Source organism: Olea europaea, chromosome 15 (genome assembly GCF_002742605.1).
Source record: "Olea europaea var. sylvestris chromosome 15, O_europaea_v1, whole genome shotgun sequence".
In the NCBI taxonomy this organism is placed as follows: domain Eukaryota; kingdom Viridiplantae; phylum Streptophyta; class Magnoliopsida; order Lamiales; family Oleaceae; genus Olea; species Olea europaea.
In genome coordinates, this window is record NC_036251.1 from 24238040 (window position 1) to 24255260 (window position 17221).

At 35.3% G+C, this 17221-nt stretch overlaps 2 protein-coding genes and 1 pseudogene across 2 annotated transcripts in view; all 3 read right to left on the reverse strand.

Moving 5' to 3' along the window:
* The window catches only part of LOC111411424, a 17256-nt pseudogene extending 10009 nt beyond the window's left edge, over nt 1-7247 (reverse strand).
* Nucleotides 7248-9907: 2660 nt separating this feature from the next.
* On the reverse strand, nt 9908-10475 carry LOC111411425 (dirigent protein 4-like; the record flags this gene model as incomplete). The annotated part of the gene is made up of 1 exon (XM_023041958.1): nt 9908-10475. A coding segment is annotated over one exon (492 nt), but the record flags the coding sequence as incomplete, so codon positions are not given.
* Nucleotides 10476-14894: 4419 nt separating this feature from the next.
* The window catches only part of LOC111411426 (putative amidase C869.01), a 4968-nt gene continuing 2641 nt past the window's right edge, over nt 14895-17221 (reverse strand). The window contains exons 6-8 of the mRNA XM_023041959.1: nt 15822-15894; nt 15184-15267; nt 14895-14954 (exon numbers count right to left, since the gene is read on the reverse strand). Of these exons, the coding sequence (XP_022897727.1) occupies nt 14895-14954; nt 15184-15267; nt 15822-15894 (217 nt within the window). The remainder of the gene's footprint in view (nt 14955-15183; nt 15268-15821; nt 15895-17221) is intronic.

Consider the following 17221-nt stretch of genomic DNA (forward strand, 5'->3'; position numbering starts at 1 on the left):
AATGTGTGTGTTGACATGCTAAAAGTGCAGCCTAATTCAAATAGTTCAAAGAATGAAGTCCAACTGGGCAATTCAGGATAAATGCCCAAATAGGGTTATTAATGAATGCAGTGGAAGCCCACGAATGCGGTAACATCATCGCCCAAACTTACAAGACACCCAGGATCTGAGTGAATGAAGTGCCTTGCAGTTGCCCAGAGTTATGACCCTGTTCTCGCCCAAACTTTCAAATCGCCCAGGATCTTAGCAAAGATGAGATGTTATGGTTATCCAAAAGTGCAATTATCGAAGCAGTTATTGGGTAATCTTATCACGTTCCCCGATTTAAGGATGTTCAATTGAGGACGGTTGAACGACAAAGAGTAATGGCAGCAATTAGAGATGGCAGTTCCACGATAAGTTGGCCACCATGAAAAAAGTGGGAAGTTATCGAGCAATTAAGCGGTTTCTGAGAGGTTGATCACAAAAAGAGCATCAAAGGAATATAAAAGAAAGAAAAGACATAGAGCAAAGCCTGGGAATCAAACACTCTCAAACAGAGAATATGTAATTTCAATTTCTTAGTTTAGACTTAAAACATTTCTTTTCAGTACTCGTGTGCTTGCGCCCCTTGGAGGCATTTCTGTTTAAGTTTCAATTGTAAAGTCATTGCCAATAAAACACCCCTTTTTAGGACTTTGTCTCAAGAGGTTTGTCCCTTACACAATCGTCTGATCCCTTTTTAATTGTTAGTGACTACCCGCGCGAAATAATTTAGCACGCCCAGTGGGACATTGGTGTTTGGTGTTGAAGATTCAAACGGTGAAACAATATGCCTCAGAAATTTGATAAGAAAATAGCAAGCCAGGGAGGAGTCCAATCTGTGATCGAGCGATATGAGGAGCAGCATAGCTTTCCACGAACAGATGGACAGGATCAGAGCAATCACAGTCGCTACGAACCAATGACAGAGTTGAGTCCGTGAACCATGCGTGCATTACTCGGAGAACTCACACAAGATGTCGTTGAATAGGTAAATCTACGAAGTATTCATAATATGGAAAGATTTACCCAAAATGAGAATACACATTATGACAACATGGCCAAACAACTGAATACTTTGAACGAAATAATGAATAAGTTGGTAGGCCAAATTTGTTAGCCAGTTGTGCCTCTTACAAACCACTTTCAAACTAGGACAATTGTGGGACATAATCCCCCAGTCCTAAGTTTGAATCAAGGGGTATAACCACGCTTTGATCTCTCTACTTCAAACCAGGGGGGTGGTGCAATACCAAATCAGAATGGTGGCATTGGTACGTCTAACTTGGGGGGTAATCCAAATGTAAGAGATAATGTCCTAAATAATGGGTAGAATACCCCACGTGTTAATGAGGGAATAAATGTTCAGGCTAATGGTAACAATGGCCCAAATCATGGTAACTTTGTTCCCAATCAAGGACCAAACATCAGGCCTCAAGCAAATCAACCGGTCAACCAACCTGTAGGGATTCCATATGACTCCAACGTCATGTTGAGGAATTAGATTATGGAAATCGTACAGGACCAAATGGCTTTCGGAGTACGTCCTATCATTAAGTTGACTTACACAAAGCCATATCGTGATTGGGTAGACCAAGCATATCTATGGCCTAGAGGGTATAAAGTGTCAGAATTCTCACTGTTTACCGGTTTATGAGAGTTGTCTACTCTAGAACACATACGACGATTCACACTGCAAAGTGGTGACGTAACTGATTACCATAAAATGAGGCTATTCCCTAGTTCATTAATAGGAGCAGCCTTCTCTTGGTTCATCAATTTTCCAGCAAACTCTGTTCAAACATGACAACAATTGGAGCAATTGTTCCACGCTCAGTTTTATAAGACTGAGTCTGAAGTTACTTTGGCCGATTTGACGAATCTACGTCAAATGCCAAACGAATGGGTAGAAGATTTCCTTCAAAGGTTCAAAACAGCAATAAGTAAATGTTTTGTACCTTTCCCGAAAAGGAGTTTGTCAAAATCGCTCAAATTACTTTAGCCTGGGTAAATTGGTTTGGAAAACAGTACTCCCTTTGAATAGCAAAGATCCAAAGTATGGCAAGTGGTCGCCCAATTGGGAAGGACCATATAAAGTGAATAATGTGTTGCCTAATGGAGCCTATCATTTGGAAGATTTAGACGGCACCAAGCACATGAGGTTCATTAATGGCAAATATTTAAAAAAATATGTTCATTCCTTATGAAAAAGTGAACAAATAAAAGCGTAATCAAATCGCGTTGAACGATCGTCGAGTAAAAAGGGCCAGAACGAAATACGTTCAAATAAATTCCTTTATTATCAAACGTTCATTACAAATATGCAAAATACAAGATGCTAAATGCTCTATAAACTACAATTAAGAGCAAACTAATCTCCCGGTCGATCGTCGAGTAAGAGGGTGTACTGGCCTTGATCGACATCCTGATCGCACTACTGCAAAGGTAAACAGAGAGGCCGAGAAGCACTCTTAGCAAACAAAAAGGAAGATGAAGCGCCCTCATATTGTCTTCCTAAATGCATCGCTGCAATGACGGGCAAGGAGGCTGAGAAGCACTCTCAGCAAGCAAGGTGGCTTGCAGGCGTCCTCAAAAATTGTCTTCCATCATCGAACTCCTTGTAAGGAACATGGAGACGATGGGAAGAACTTTGCTGGCCAAAGAATATTTCCTATATCTCCCATACCAAAGGTGACATCAAGAAAGATGACAAAATGGGCGGATCAAATGATCCATTTCCATGGAAAACGAAGGTTTTGGATCGATTGTCAAAATGCCAAACAATGGCAGTAAATTAGTTTTGAAGAAGAAAATGAAAGTGAAAATGATAAGTGTGGAATATAAGTGCATTTATAGAGGCATGAAGGTGAAGAGATAGAATATGAACACCCACATTCGTGCCTAGTAACTAGAATCAAATGGCCTGAAATTTTAGGGAAAGAGACAGAAATACCAAGAGAAAATGTGCGTGAATTTTAACATAAAGCAGTTAAATGTTTGGGGGGTTGACGATTAAAGACAACGTCAATAAATACACAAGAAGACAAGTTAATCGTTCGTTAATGATAATGGTTGCTGGTATGCTCAAAATTCAGTACGAGGTTACAAGGGGAAAATTTATATGAAATTACAAAAAGAAAAGTTAAGGCATTAGATGTCTTAATTACAAATCGCCCCAGACTGAACGAATTATTTTCCTAAGTCTCCCCCAATTCTCGCTCTATTGAGAAGAAGTGACATTCAATTCGGCCACAAAATCATCATCAACCTCCAACTTCTTGTACTGCTCGACCAAAGACTTGGTTCGCTCAATTCCTTGGGAGGCATTGCATTTTTTAGCAGCCATTCTCGCCTTGCAGCCTTCAGTTCAACATTTTTGGCCAGCAAGGAGAGAACCTCGAAATGGACAACTTTCAACGTTGCTTTAAAATCAGTAGAAAGATTGAGCGACGAAAGTGTCAATGCTTGCTCAATTTCGCATTCAAATGCTCAAGCTTATCCTTATATTTGGCAGCACTAGCCTGACCGATGTCCATATCCATAAAGGACACATACTCAAATATCGACTGCTTGAGGAACTTCATATCTTCCTCTGAAGAAGAAAAAGAAGGACGACTGGTTGAAGCAGGGCGAGACGTCTTGACTTGTCCCCAGAAAGTGAACAAGTCCTGGATGGAATGCACAATCTTATCAGCATCCTGCAAAGAATGTTGCCAACATTGAAGGTTTTCACTACAATGAACACAGTAGAAATAAAAGTGAAGCAAAAATTACCTCATCAGCAATTTTGGGAGGTGGCATATCCTCAGCCAAATCTACCACCTGTGGCTCCACCACTTGTGAGGACTTCCCCTTGTCTGAGCGGGAAGACCTTGCCACAACGGGCAAACCCATGGGAGCATCTGCAAAACTCAAAAAGCAACAAATCAAAAACCAATAGCACAAGCAAAGGTAAAACATAAAAAAAAAATGTATTACCTTCTGGTTCAACGTTTGGGGGTTGACGCCCTGAGAAGAAGGTGGCTCATCCATTGGTTGTGATGAAGATTCCGGGACTGAAGGTGTCTCTTTAAGCGTAGTCCCATTCTCAGCTGGTTTGGATGAAGCAGCCTCAGTAGAAGGTGATGGAGCAGGAGCTGCCAACACCAAAGCATTCTAAGGAGAGGTTGAGCTTTTTTGAGAAATCCGAATAAACCATCATCACATAGAAAAGTTTCAAGTATAGAAAGGTATGCTTGTGAGTAAACTAATTTAATTACCTTTCTCCTGACAATGAGAGGAGTGTCATCATCATCATCATCATCATCCTCCAAAATGGGAGATGCTGAGGCTGGCCGTTTGAGGCTTGGGATACTTTTAGATGCAGTAGGCTTGGCAGGAAGGGAAGTAGATGGACGAACAGACTGTTTAGCACGAGCAAAAGAGGAAGAACTCCTAATGGACACAGAGGTGACCAAAACAGGGGAAGTGGAAGAAATGTCCGGCTGATCCAGTGAATGGAAAGCGCGATTGGCATCAATTGCAAATAATCTGCGCTGCACTGATGACCAGAGTTGTTCAAAAGGGGGATGGGTGGAATGGCTAGGATTGAAAGGAGCTAATGAAAAGTTACTCGTCAAAAGAATATTGCGAGCATTTATAACTTCTGCCTCTACCTTATTTATGGTGTAGAAGCGATCTATCAAATTTCTTGAATAACAAGGAGGAACAGGCCAAATCTGGCAGAAACTAAGTTGACGAGCAAAAAATTGGGGAGCATATATTTCAACCCCAACTTTGGCATTAGTTCCAATCAAAATATCATGGAACAACTCCCTCCCAGTCAAAAACTGAACCCAAACGAGCGAAGAGGTTCTCGCATTGTCCAGGGTAGATGGGGGATGCATATAATCAGGAGTTAAAAAGGGAGGAAAAAGAAAGAAAGAAAGAATGAATTGAATTCAAAGTATAAAAGAATGAAAAAATATCCCTTTTGGACATATGTATAGGGCTCAGTGGGTCAATAGCTAGCCCATAACAACTAGTAGAATGAAAGGAAAGGGATAGAGCACCAAGTGATGGAAAATAGGCTCTCAACCACATTTGAGTGAACCAAATAGGCCCACTGCCAGTGGGAGATGCACCATTCGTCAATTGGAATTGGAGAGAAGCCATGCCTCTATAGAGGGCGGCTAAAAAGAAAGAACACAAATTCAGAGGCCTACCACGCGCCAATTCATGCGCTATAGGTAAATAGCTCATAGAAGGCTTCAGACTTGGCACACACAGAATATATTTACAAAGTCAAATTTGAAGAAAGGCCACATGCTCAGCATGAGAAGGCTCAGCGCTCGAGTGATTATGACAGCCTTGCAGGCTTCAATAGGACTCGGTGAGTTTTTTGTCAAATTTTGGGACGATACCAGAAATCAAAATACCAGGGAAAATGGTATTGCCCAAAGGTGGCAAATTTACTAAGACCCTAACATCCCTTAAAGTAATGGGCATGGGACCAAGAGGGAAAACAAAAGTATTATACTCAGAGGACCAAAAACTTAATGCAATAGGAAAAAGCGCTGAATCAAAAATAGGGGATTGAAGAGAGATTTCTAGCAAATCAGAAATCCTAGCATTATCAAAAAGTGCCTTGGTAGGACCATGGTCCACAAGGCGAGCATGCCATCTACGGAAAACAACATCAGATTTAGGCCAAGTGCGAATACCTCTTTCGCGAAGCGGCTTCAGCGACAAAGAGTTTAGAAACGGAGGGCCTTGAGTACAAGGGAACAGCTGGCCCGCCACTTGTTCGACGGCCTCGGCGTTATTGAATAAGAGACCTAGATAGAACTCGTTGAGTTCGGCATTGGTTGGTGCAAGGAAGTTAAGAGTTATATATGGCCGAGTCAGGAGTTTCTGGAAGTCTTCAAAACTGAAAGAATCACTATATTGGGATTGTGGAGCAGCCATTAGGAACGAAATAAAGCTTTGTTGAAGTTTGCTTGAGAAACGTAGCAGACAAGCAAGAAGATGAACAGTAATATTGCGAGAGAGAAACGCGAAGCAATGAGACGTGATTTAGTAGTGCGATGAAATAGCGTGTATTTGGGGGTTCTAAGGGTTTACAACATCGCATCTTTTCAGGCTATGGAAGAAAATAATGACTGAAATTTTTGGAAATTTCAAATGTTGCTGGGAAACACAAAGTGAATATGACAAAAATTAATAATTGGTATTAATTCTGCCATATTGGGAGATAATTGCTGACATGCTAAAAGTGCAACCCAATTCAAATAGTCCAAAGAACGAAGCCCAACTGGGCAATTCAGGATAAAGGCCCAAATAGGGTTATTAATGAATGCAGTGGAAGCCCACGAACGCGGTACCATCATCGTCCAAACTTACAAGACGCCCAGGATTTGAGCGAATGAAGTGCCTTGCAATCGCCCAAAGTTATGACCCTGTTCTCGCCCAAACTTTCGAATCGCCCAAGATCTTAGCAAACATGAGATGTTATGGTTATCCAAAAGTGCAATTATCGAAGCAGTTATTAGGTAATCTTATCACGTTCCACGATTCAAGGATGTTCAGTTGAGGATGGTTGAACGACAAAGAGTAATGGCAGCAGTTAGAGACGGCAGTTCCACGATAAGTTGGCCACCATGAAAAAAGTGGGCAGTTATCAAGCAATTAAGCAGTTTTTAAGCGGTTGATCACAAAGAGAGTATCAAAGGAATATAAAAGAAAGAAAAGACATAGAGCAAAGCCTGGGAATCAAACACTCTCAAATAGAGAATATGTAATTTCAATTTCTTAGTTTAGACTTAAAACATTTCTTTTCAGTACTCGTGTACTTGCGCCCCTTGGAGGCATTTTTGTTTAAGTTCCAATTGTAAAGTCATTGCCAATAAAACACCCCTTTTTGGGACTTTGTATCGAGAGGTTTATCCCTTACACAATCATCTGATCCCTTTTTAATTATTAATGACTACCCGTGCGAAACTGTGTGTGGGTCAAATGTTTAATGCTGGGGAAAAGTCAAGTAGCTGATATTCTCTGTTGACAGATTTTTGAGATGAAGTAATTACAAAATAGGGAACACCCTACCCTGTAGTATCCTGTCTTGGAGTAGCTGGAATTGCCCCGGCTCGACTTGTGAGACCGACGGTTGGTTTGATACCCACCACCGAATTGAAACTAGATGGACAATGATGGAGCATAGTTCTCTGTCCCAAGCGAAACTGCTCCATGTTTGAACCAAGATTTCCGTAAACACTAAAATTTGACACGGCAAAATCAAGCAACAATATTTTTCAAACTCAGTATGCAATAAATTTTAGGCATGTGAATAAAAGAAATATCAAGCAAAGTTGCGAGACTTGTTTATTAAGTAGACGGCAGAGTTTTCGATAGTAATAAAATTATGTACCAAAACAAACTCAAATGTCCTTTGCCAAAAACGACAGAATGGTTTTAAGTATTAAATGCTGGCTGGAATTTTTGGTGCTTTTTCTCATGCAAGCCGTGGTGTTGGTAAACCATGATACATATGGTCAATTACTTAATAAATGTTTCATTCTTCTTCCTTTTTATTTGTTATTCAAATCTCTAAGAAACCCCCATTTTAGTATTTGTTATTCAAATTTGAAGTTATTACCAGTTGAAGTTCGATTTTTTTTTTTTTTTTTAACGTTGTGCTAATATTTATTTCATTTTTAGTTTATTAAGAACAAAATGAACAAACTACGCCTGGAGGTCTAATTGATTGGTGATCGTAGTTGGATGATTGAACTTGATGCACCTTATAGATTTGGACCCATGTACTAAATGCAATGAATAAGTGTATGCTTGTTTAGTTTTAATGATAATCATAACTTATATATTTGTAGGTTATAATAGGTCCCCTCTTACTAAAACAATAATAATAATAAAAAACTTAGATGTTTTTTATTTGTTGCATCGAGAGTCGTCACTTCAATCTTTTGATTCACTACATAAAAACTGCGATTTTAGAGACGAAAAATTTTAACAATAAATCAGCAATTTAATATGTAATTTTTAAAAATGATATAATAGTAATTCGTTGCTAATTTATTATTAATACGTTGGTAAACTCAAAGGAGGACGTTCATCGCTAAAATTCTGTCTTTGTCGCCTATTTTCTAGTAGTAGGGGAAAATATAGCTTAGGTATGTGCATGTGTGTTTATTACTCATTACTCATGGCAAAGCTTTTTGAGTTCATAAAGAATACACAGGGCGGATCCAGCACCTGGCAAGCCGATGCGGCTGCTCGTGCTGGATCCGCCAATGAAAAATTTAGTGAAGGTATGTTAAATATTTATCTATATATATTTTGTGCAAAAAATTCACCAAAGCTGATATGTGGGTTGTTGTATTAAGATACACACAAGTTCGATTCCCTTGGCCTGCACAATACTTTTTAATTTTTAACCACGATAAATAAATATTAATAAAATAATGTACCAACCTCCAGGAAGCAAGGATAGCTCATGTGATACAGGGGTTCTTCTTTGTACGTAAAAATATGGGGTTCAATTCCATATTTGTCCACCTTTAAATAATAACTAAACAACTATAATGTTCTTTTTTGAAATAATTTCTTTAAAAAATTTATTCACTCAAATTATTACTTCATAATATAGATACTTTTATCATTATATTTGATCAATTTATTTTATAAAATTCAAATTTGGACAATCTAAGAATTGCTCTTTAATCAACTATAATTTTCTTTTTTGAAATAATTTCTTTAAAAATTTATTCAGTCAAATTATTACTTCATAATATAGATACTTTTATCATTATGTTTAATCAATTTAAATTATAAAATTCAAATTTGGACAATCTAAGAATTGCTCTTTAAACAACTATAATTTTCTTTTTTGAAATAATTTCTTTAAAAAAATTATTCACTCAAATTATTACTTAATAATATAGATACTTTTATCATTATGTTTAATCAATTTAAATTATAAAATTCAAATTTGGACAATCTAAGAATTGCTCTTTAAACAACTATAATTTTCTTTTTTGAAATAATTTCTTTAAAAAAATTATTCACTCAAATTATTACTTAATAATATAGATACTTTTATCATTATGTTTAATCAATTTATTTTATAAAATTCAAATTTGGACAATCTAAGAATTGCTCTTTATTCTTTTAAAAGTTTGGAAAACAATTTTATTTTGGGGTAAAAAAATAGTTCTAGTTCTAAAAATCATTGTTTTCAAAATTTGGTTTTGTTGTTATTTTTTTATTTATGACTTATGAACAGCGATTTATGTTCGATGAGTTAATTGGCAATTTGGCATTAAAATGAGAATTGTAAATTTGTGGTTGGGATAAATAATTCATGTTGTACGAGTCATTGAGTTATGAGCTATAATATATCATTTATGAGTTTTGATTTGTCATTTGAAAATTTATGTTTAGGAATTTAGGATAAGTGGGAAAAAAATTGAGAAGATGTTGGGTTCAATTCAACCATATGTGCTTTGTTTTTTAATCAATTCTAATTGGGAAAAAAATTAGGGCATTTTTGCAAATTATTGAATGATTTTTTCAATCGAAACAAAAATCTATATCTATTTATTCTAATTCTAGTGGTACATCTAGTCCTTTTAGGTCTAGTCCATACAATGTTTTGAATATTATTTAATTAATATTAATAAACGACCATGTTTCGCTATCACAAACGTTGACCGTTGATAGTAAACATTCAACTTTCACGGTCCGTCCTATCTGAACTTCAAGACTAGATTCGTCCCTGAGTAACACAATATTATGGTTCATTAAATTGCAGTTTCAATATCTATAATTTTTTGTTCTATTTCATGTGCGTTGTAAATAAACAATTGCAGCATGATCCTACTGGGTGCAAATTTCCATAGAAGATCAAAGAAAAGTCAAACACTTTCAATCCTTTTTCAAGCAAAAACAATTTCCAACAATTTATCACATCATGGATGAACAACTGTAACGTTGTACTCAAGAACAGCATCGCCATTTGTAATATTAAGGTAATTTGTCTTAACCTTAATAAACCCTCTTGCGAACCTAAACATTCCTCTTCCACCAACCACCGCCAGTTCTCTATCCCCCTCCATCACCGGATTCCTCGAAAACACACTAAGAGAACTCCCTTTAAATTTACCACTAGTGAAACCAAGATCAACATACATAACCAGGGTCAAATTTTTATCTTGGCTAGAAGATAGATACAGCCCTTGTGCATTGCCAATGGCTTGTGAAGTAATCTCTGGGCCTTCTGTCAGAGGATCATCAATGGCGAATGTGGTGCCGAACGGGGTCGGATCGTTCGGTTTCCCGGTAGTATTTGCACGCGCCACCATCACCGCCGTGGGTTTATTCCCACTGAGGGTGTCGTGGAGGAAGAAATGGAGTTGAGTTTCTTGCAGCTTCACTGGTTCATATGGTTTACTTTGGGAGTAATATTAGCAATGAACTGATGTAATGGCAATGCTGTGTACAACAATCCAAGCCAAAAGTATGCCTCTCGCCATCATTAATTTGTCTATGAAAATTCTAATGCTTACTGGAATTTATAGAAATAAGAAAGTGTATTATTCTAATAGAGATTATCTGGTCATTAATTCTCTATTTACTACATAATTATTTCCAAATAAGCAAATGGAAAACTTTGAATGGACATTATAATCGTACATTTACTGATTACCAAATTTTCAAAGATAATCTTATCTTATTTGTCAGAAACTATAAAATGGCATTTCAAATTGCAAATCTCTATTAATCAATGTTAACTAAGTCACTCGAATTATTCAAAAAATTTAATTTCGTTTTGCATTGACAACTGGATATATTGACCGGTATAGCAAAGTATTAATTGTTTCACATTGGCAAATAATATATTAATTTTTAATTTACGATTTGGTTTATCGACTTAAGATTTTTCTTTCTTTTTGAATTTCCGACAACGAGGTATAACACATTTATTTGAGTAAATTCAATATGCACAGACATGCTCTATTTAGTTTAAAATGGGTGACTATAAAACTTGAATTAGTACTTGTATGGGCTCTTCTGGTAGAAATGTTGGTTTTTTCCTAATCTTGGTTGCTTGTTCAAAACGATCAACGATTTCAATCAGTTTGGGCTCAGTACTCTTCAATCCCCCAAACATATGTGGTATGCCGATAATATATAATGAGAGATGTTTCATAGTTTCTTGAATTAAAACGAACGTAGGATATGTCAAATGTGAGTACTTGAATCAACCCCAATCTAATGTTAAAACATCAAATTATTTCCGTTTTCAAAAACTTCCAAGAACCATGAAACAGTGTAAGCAAAAATACACTTTCCTGATATGCTAAATCCTATATAGAGACTGTACCTTTTTGTAAAGCTTTACTCTAATTGTATAGCTTCAAAAGTCTTGCAGTCTATCATTAAGCACCATCATAGCCTCTTCGCCTCCTACATATGCCACCACAAGGACCAAAATCGGACCTAACTATTTAATAGTGGTGGAGAAATTCATGAGCAGTAACTATAATCAAGAAATGAAAAAAGAATACGAATTGACAGAAATAACAATACCACAAAGGAATGAAGAATCCCAAAAACCCAAATTATACAATCACACTTCAATAAAAACTTGAATAATGCTATATATACAAAATGGGAATGATCTTTATTTAGGGTGATATTAAATAATAAGGTCAATAAAGTATGTCTCATATCCGCACATTTAATTGACATTATCATTTCACCTCACAATACTTGCCAAATCACATAGTATTATTCTAAAAACTTAATGCGAAGAATTAACATGAATCAGATGATTATGTCCGTCCTTCAACTCATAGTAAATTTGTTCAAGAGCCTAAACTAATAATAAAAATATAGTAAACATGAAGTTGGAAAAATGTTAAGATGAGGTTAGACATGTTCATCGCTTCCTAGTGATGTTTTCAGGGGAAAATCTTCATTGCCCATTCATCTTGTCTAAAATTGACAAAGCTGATGCAGCAAAAATTTAATGCGAACCAAGAATAAGTCAAAAATGCGTCAGGTTTAAAAATATCTATGAACTCTTTGATTCATAAACGAGTACTCAGAAATTGATCCACAGATGATTATTTTCACATAATACCATTAGGATTAAGAAATTGATGAAAACTAATTTTTATCAAATTCAGTCAAAACAATCCAATCGAACTTCTAGTCCCTCGAGTTCTAATAATTGTAAAAGGCACCTAAACGAATAATAGAAACATAGTGAAAATGATAATATAACTGCAAAACAATAGGATAAAGTTAGTATCTTCATGACATGTCTTTCTTTTCGTTTTTTAATTTTTTAATTTTGACAAAATTAATTCAGCAAAAATGAAATGTGAGCAAAGAATATGACTAAAAATATGTTAATTCAGTCACCCATGAAGCCATATAGAGGGTTTCCAAATAAAGTCAAAGGGATCTCAATCTGCATCTTCTCATAAGTGTGTTCCAAAAAGGATGATGATGGAATTCTCATTTGTAAGCATTATGCCCTAGATCCAATCGACTTTGGACATAAAAGCTTCTGATATATAGTTGATGTGATTTATGGCAGATCTATTATTTAATTAATTAATATTAAATTGAATTAAATAATGGAGTCCGTAGATTCAAATCTTAGGAATTTGTTAATCACATAGAGTTGTGATTGTGAGGTATAATTACATATGATTGAATCTTAAATCATTCGTAGTCGTAAGTAATGACAAGATAAGGATATATTTATTATGGATAGACCATCACGTATAACATTTCTTACTTGTGAAGTAAGTAGCTGATTTCACGAGCTAAAGTGTGATGACACTTGAATGAATATGTGGATGTTTTATTATAGAACAAAATATTAAAGACCCGCAGAAATTACATATGGATAACTATCTGAGTGTTAGTGGTTAATCTCTAACATTCGGTAGTGGAATTGATCCTTCGACTTGAGGTCGTCATAGTGCCTTATATGAAGACAGTCATGCTTTGACGGTATTGGATGTTGCTTTGCCAATGATTGTCAATACGGCATCGCTCAAGTATGTCAAAAATCCCATGAAGGTTGTGAATGACCAATAGAGAATTTGTCACTCTTAGATAGTAAGAGATTATGATATGCATTTCATTTAATTAAGTCAATAGCGAAATTCTTGGCCAAGGTGTACTCAAAAGTCAAAAGGAGTTTTTGATTTATATTAACTTAATAGAAGTATGAAAGATATGATCGATAATCGAGATTAACACACTTGCATATCTTGCAATTGATCGGATCATAATGACGGAGGGATTATAATTTCACGGCAAATGAACGAATTTGATTTTTTCATAATGTCACATGTATTGCCCTGACACATTGCAAGATGTCAATCTGAGACGGCGAGTGTGAATTGGTGATAAATTAAAAAAGTGTTTTAATTTATCAATTTTGATTAGATCAAAATAATATTTTACGTCGTTAGGCATCGCAATTGAGAACCTAATGGATTGCACACAAAAGGAGAACTGGAAGATTGTGATTTATCAATTAATTTAATTGAGTTGCTTATTTATAGACCTTAATTAATTAATTCACGGATCGAATTTAAATAAATAGATTAATTAAATATTAAACCGGATCAGGCCAAGCATGTTTGGGCTTATATAAATAAGTTATTAGGGTTTTCAATTTGTAGAGATTTGTTTCATTATTCTTACTAGCACAAGAAGAAAATCATAATTCTACAATCTTGTTTTCTGGATGGATCACCGTTGGAGGCTAGATAATTGGACGGTTGTGGGTGACAGATCAAAGTTGCTGGAACAAAAGAATGGCAAAGAAATTTGCAGAATCAAAGCAAAAAATTATAAAGGAGTTTGTAGAATCAATGAAATGTATAATTTCCATCACAATTTCTATCTAAATACAAAACGGATCCTTGGTGGGAATCAAAATCTGTTTTTAATTTTCGTTGCGCATAATAAGTAGATTCCCAACATCATTATCTACTGACATTCTCTTGCGCCCATTTCAGGCTATCATGGGTCGAACTCTCACTATCTACCGACATTCTCTTTGGCCTCTTTTGCGTTAACACTTCTTATGGGCATTCCTAGTATGTAGATGACAAATGAAGAAAATCATCTATGAAAGAAAAAACATTAAATAAAAATCATGGCTTCTAATAATTATTTTCTCTTACCAACTAGTTAGGATTGCATATTTTTAAAAAAAATTCTCTTTTCAAGTCAAAAGGTGTTTTCTGTTATACTTTGGTAAATATAGTATGTCAACACACAGTAATTAACCTATATACAAGTTGTATTATATAAATTTCACAAATAGATAATATTCAGAGTTGGCCCATGAACGTATCAAAAAAGGTAAATAAAAATTGTTTTACTCGCACTATGTTCTATATATTATGTATTTAATTGGGATAGTGATATTATTGACTTTGTTGGAATGGATTGATGATCCTAATTTACTCCAATGCATTATTCTGGATTGAATTGTCCAAATGGTCATTGAAATTTGTAAAAAGTTTTCAATGGGTTATCGAACATTAAAAATCACCTAAATGGTCACTGAACTTTGCAAAAAAATTTTACGGGGTCACTGAACTTTAAAAATCACCTAAATGATCACTAAACTTTGCAAAAGTTTTCCACGAGGTCATTGAACTTTGTAAAATGTTTTCTAAGGATCACTGAATCCAGTGATTTCAGGAAAACCTTTTGCAAAGTTCAGTGACCATTTAGGTGATTTTTAAAGTTTAGTGATCATGTAAAAACTTTTTGCAAAGTTCAGTGACCGTTTAAGTAATTTTTAAAGTTCAGTGATCCCTAGAAATCTTTTGCAAAGTTCAGTGACCATTTGGATAATTCACTCCATTATTCTGATATGTTATACCTTTCTTCTGTTCCTGAAAATAGATTACATTTTTTCTTGATTGAAGAAATTGAGATTAAGTACTCTAAAATGAGAAAAGACAGCTCGACAAATTTGAGTATATTAGCTTTTCATTCTTTAGATACGACACTAAAAAAGGTCCAAAGAGGGAGAGGCCATGGCATGGTCCAAACATAAGGAACATGTAAAAAACCATCATTAAATGACCAAGGTGTTTTATTAATATCCTATAGATATTGCACCTTTTTTTTGGAGCGGTGCTCTAATTGTATAGCATCAGAAGTCTCGCGGTCTATTATTAAGCACCACCGTAGCCTCGTCGCCTCCTACATATGTCACCACAAGGACCATAAACGGAACCAATGTTAAATAGTGGTGGAGAAATTCATGAGTAATAACGTAGAATCGAGAATTTAAAATAGAACACCAATTGACACGAATTGACAGAAATAACAATACCACAAAGAAATGAAGAATCCAAAAAAAAAAAAAAAATCCCCCAATTATACTATCCTACTTCAATAAAAAAAATTGAATAATGCTTTATATACAAAAGAGGCCTGCTACACAAACAGGGTCTGTTGGGCTTAAGTGTCCTGCCAGCCCCTGTTTGAGTAGCATAACACTATACAAGATGAAAATAATCATTATGTGATGCGACATTAAATGATAAGGTCAATAAAGTATATTTCATATCCAAACATTTAATTGACATTATCATTTTACTTCACAACACCCGCCAAATCAGATAGTATTATTCTAAAAAACTTATTGCAAAGGATTAACATGAATCACATGATTATGTCCATACTTCAACTCATAGCAGATTTGTAAGAGCGCCTAAACTAATAATAAAAATATAGTAAACATGAGGTTATACATGTTCACCGTGTCCTAGTGATGTTTCAAGGGGAAAATCTTCATTGCCCATCCATCGTCTAAAATTGACAAAACTGACACAGCAAAAATTTAATGCGAACCAAGAATAAGTGATAAATATATCGTCATCAAAATATCAACGAAGTCTTTGATTTAAAAATGAGTACTCAGAAACTGATCTACATATTATAATTAGTTTCGATTCATAAATGAGTACTCAGAAATTGATCTACAGATTATAATTAGTTTCATATGATACCCTTTGGATTAAGAAATTGAAGAGTATTGTAAACAAGCCATAGCACTTACTCCTGGTAATTAGATTGAAACACATAATCGGTTGAAGATCACGGGGCGTTTCGAATAAAAGAAGACGACGTTTATTTAGTTTATTAATTCTATTCTATTATTTATATATATATTTGTTAGAATTTGTTGTTTGTCGGCCCCATCAGTCAAATAAAAAAATTGATCATTCCTTTGCTTTGGGAAGAGCTGATCAAAGGATTTCTCTTAGTTGATGCTACTGCGCATGTAGCCATTTTTATGGTAAAGGACTATGATCCAACTACTCGATGCAACAATCTATTAGATCGGGTCCTTAGACATCGTGATGAAATCATATAGAAACATAGTGACAATGACAATAAAATTGACAAAACAATAGGATAAAGTTAGTATCTTCATGACGTCTAATTTTTAAAAATTCATTTGACAAAATTAATGAAGCAAAAATTTAATGTGAACAAAGAATATGGCTAAAAACATGTTAATTCCGAGTATATTTCAAAGTGATGAGACCCATTGAGTTGACGCATACCCGATGAAGCCATACGGAGGGTTTCCCAATGAAGTCGAAGGGGTCTCAACCTGCATCTTCTCACAAGTGTTCCAAAAAAGGATGTTGACCGAGCTCATTGTTGGAAAATGACTTTTTAGGCTACTTTTGGCATAATTTTGAGTGAGACCCCTTTGTTCATTTTGGAATATCAAAGTTGATTTTTGTTTTTGTCCCTAAAAACATGAAATTATATATTTACTTGCCAAAAATGATGCTTGAATGAATGAGAAATTGGAGCTCAAATTGATGAATTGGAAGATGTTGATATATTAGGGAAAAACTTTTTTAAATTTGTCCAACATAGAAAGTTTACAAAGGCAAAGACCACTTATATATGGCTACACTTTGAAAGCGTATAATTATGTCTAGTATAGAGGCTCTCTTTACGTGTGCGCGTAAGGAAGTGCAAATCAATGACTAAATTAGAACTTCGGACCTTGAACTTGTGTGCGGATGCGACCTGTGAACACGAAGTCAGATCGTTTGAATAGCATTTAATGATCAACAAGTTTTACCAATATCATATAACGATCAAAGCGAGATCTACATGTCTATATCAA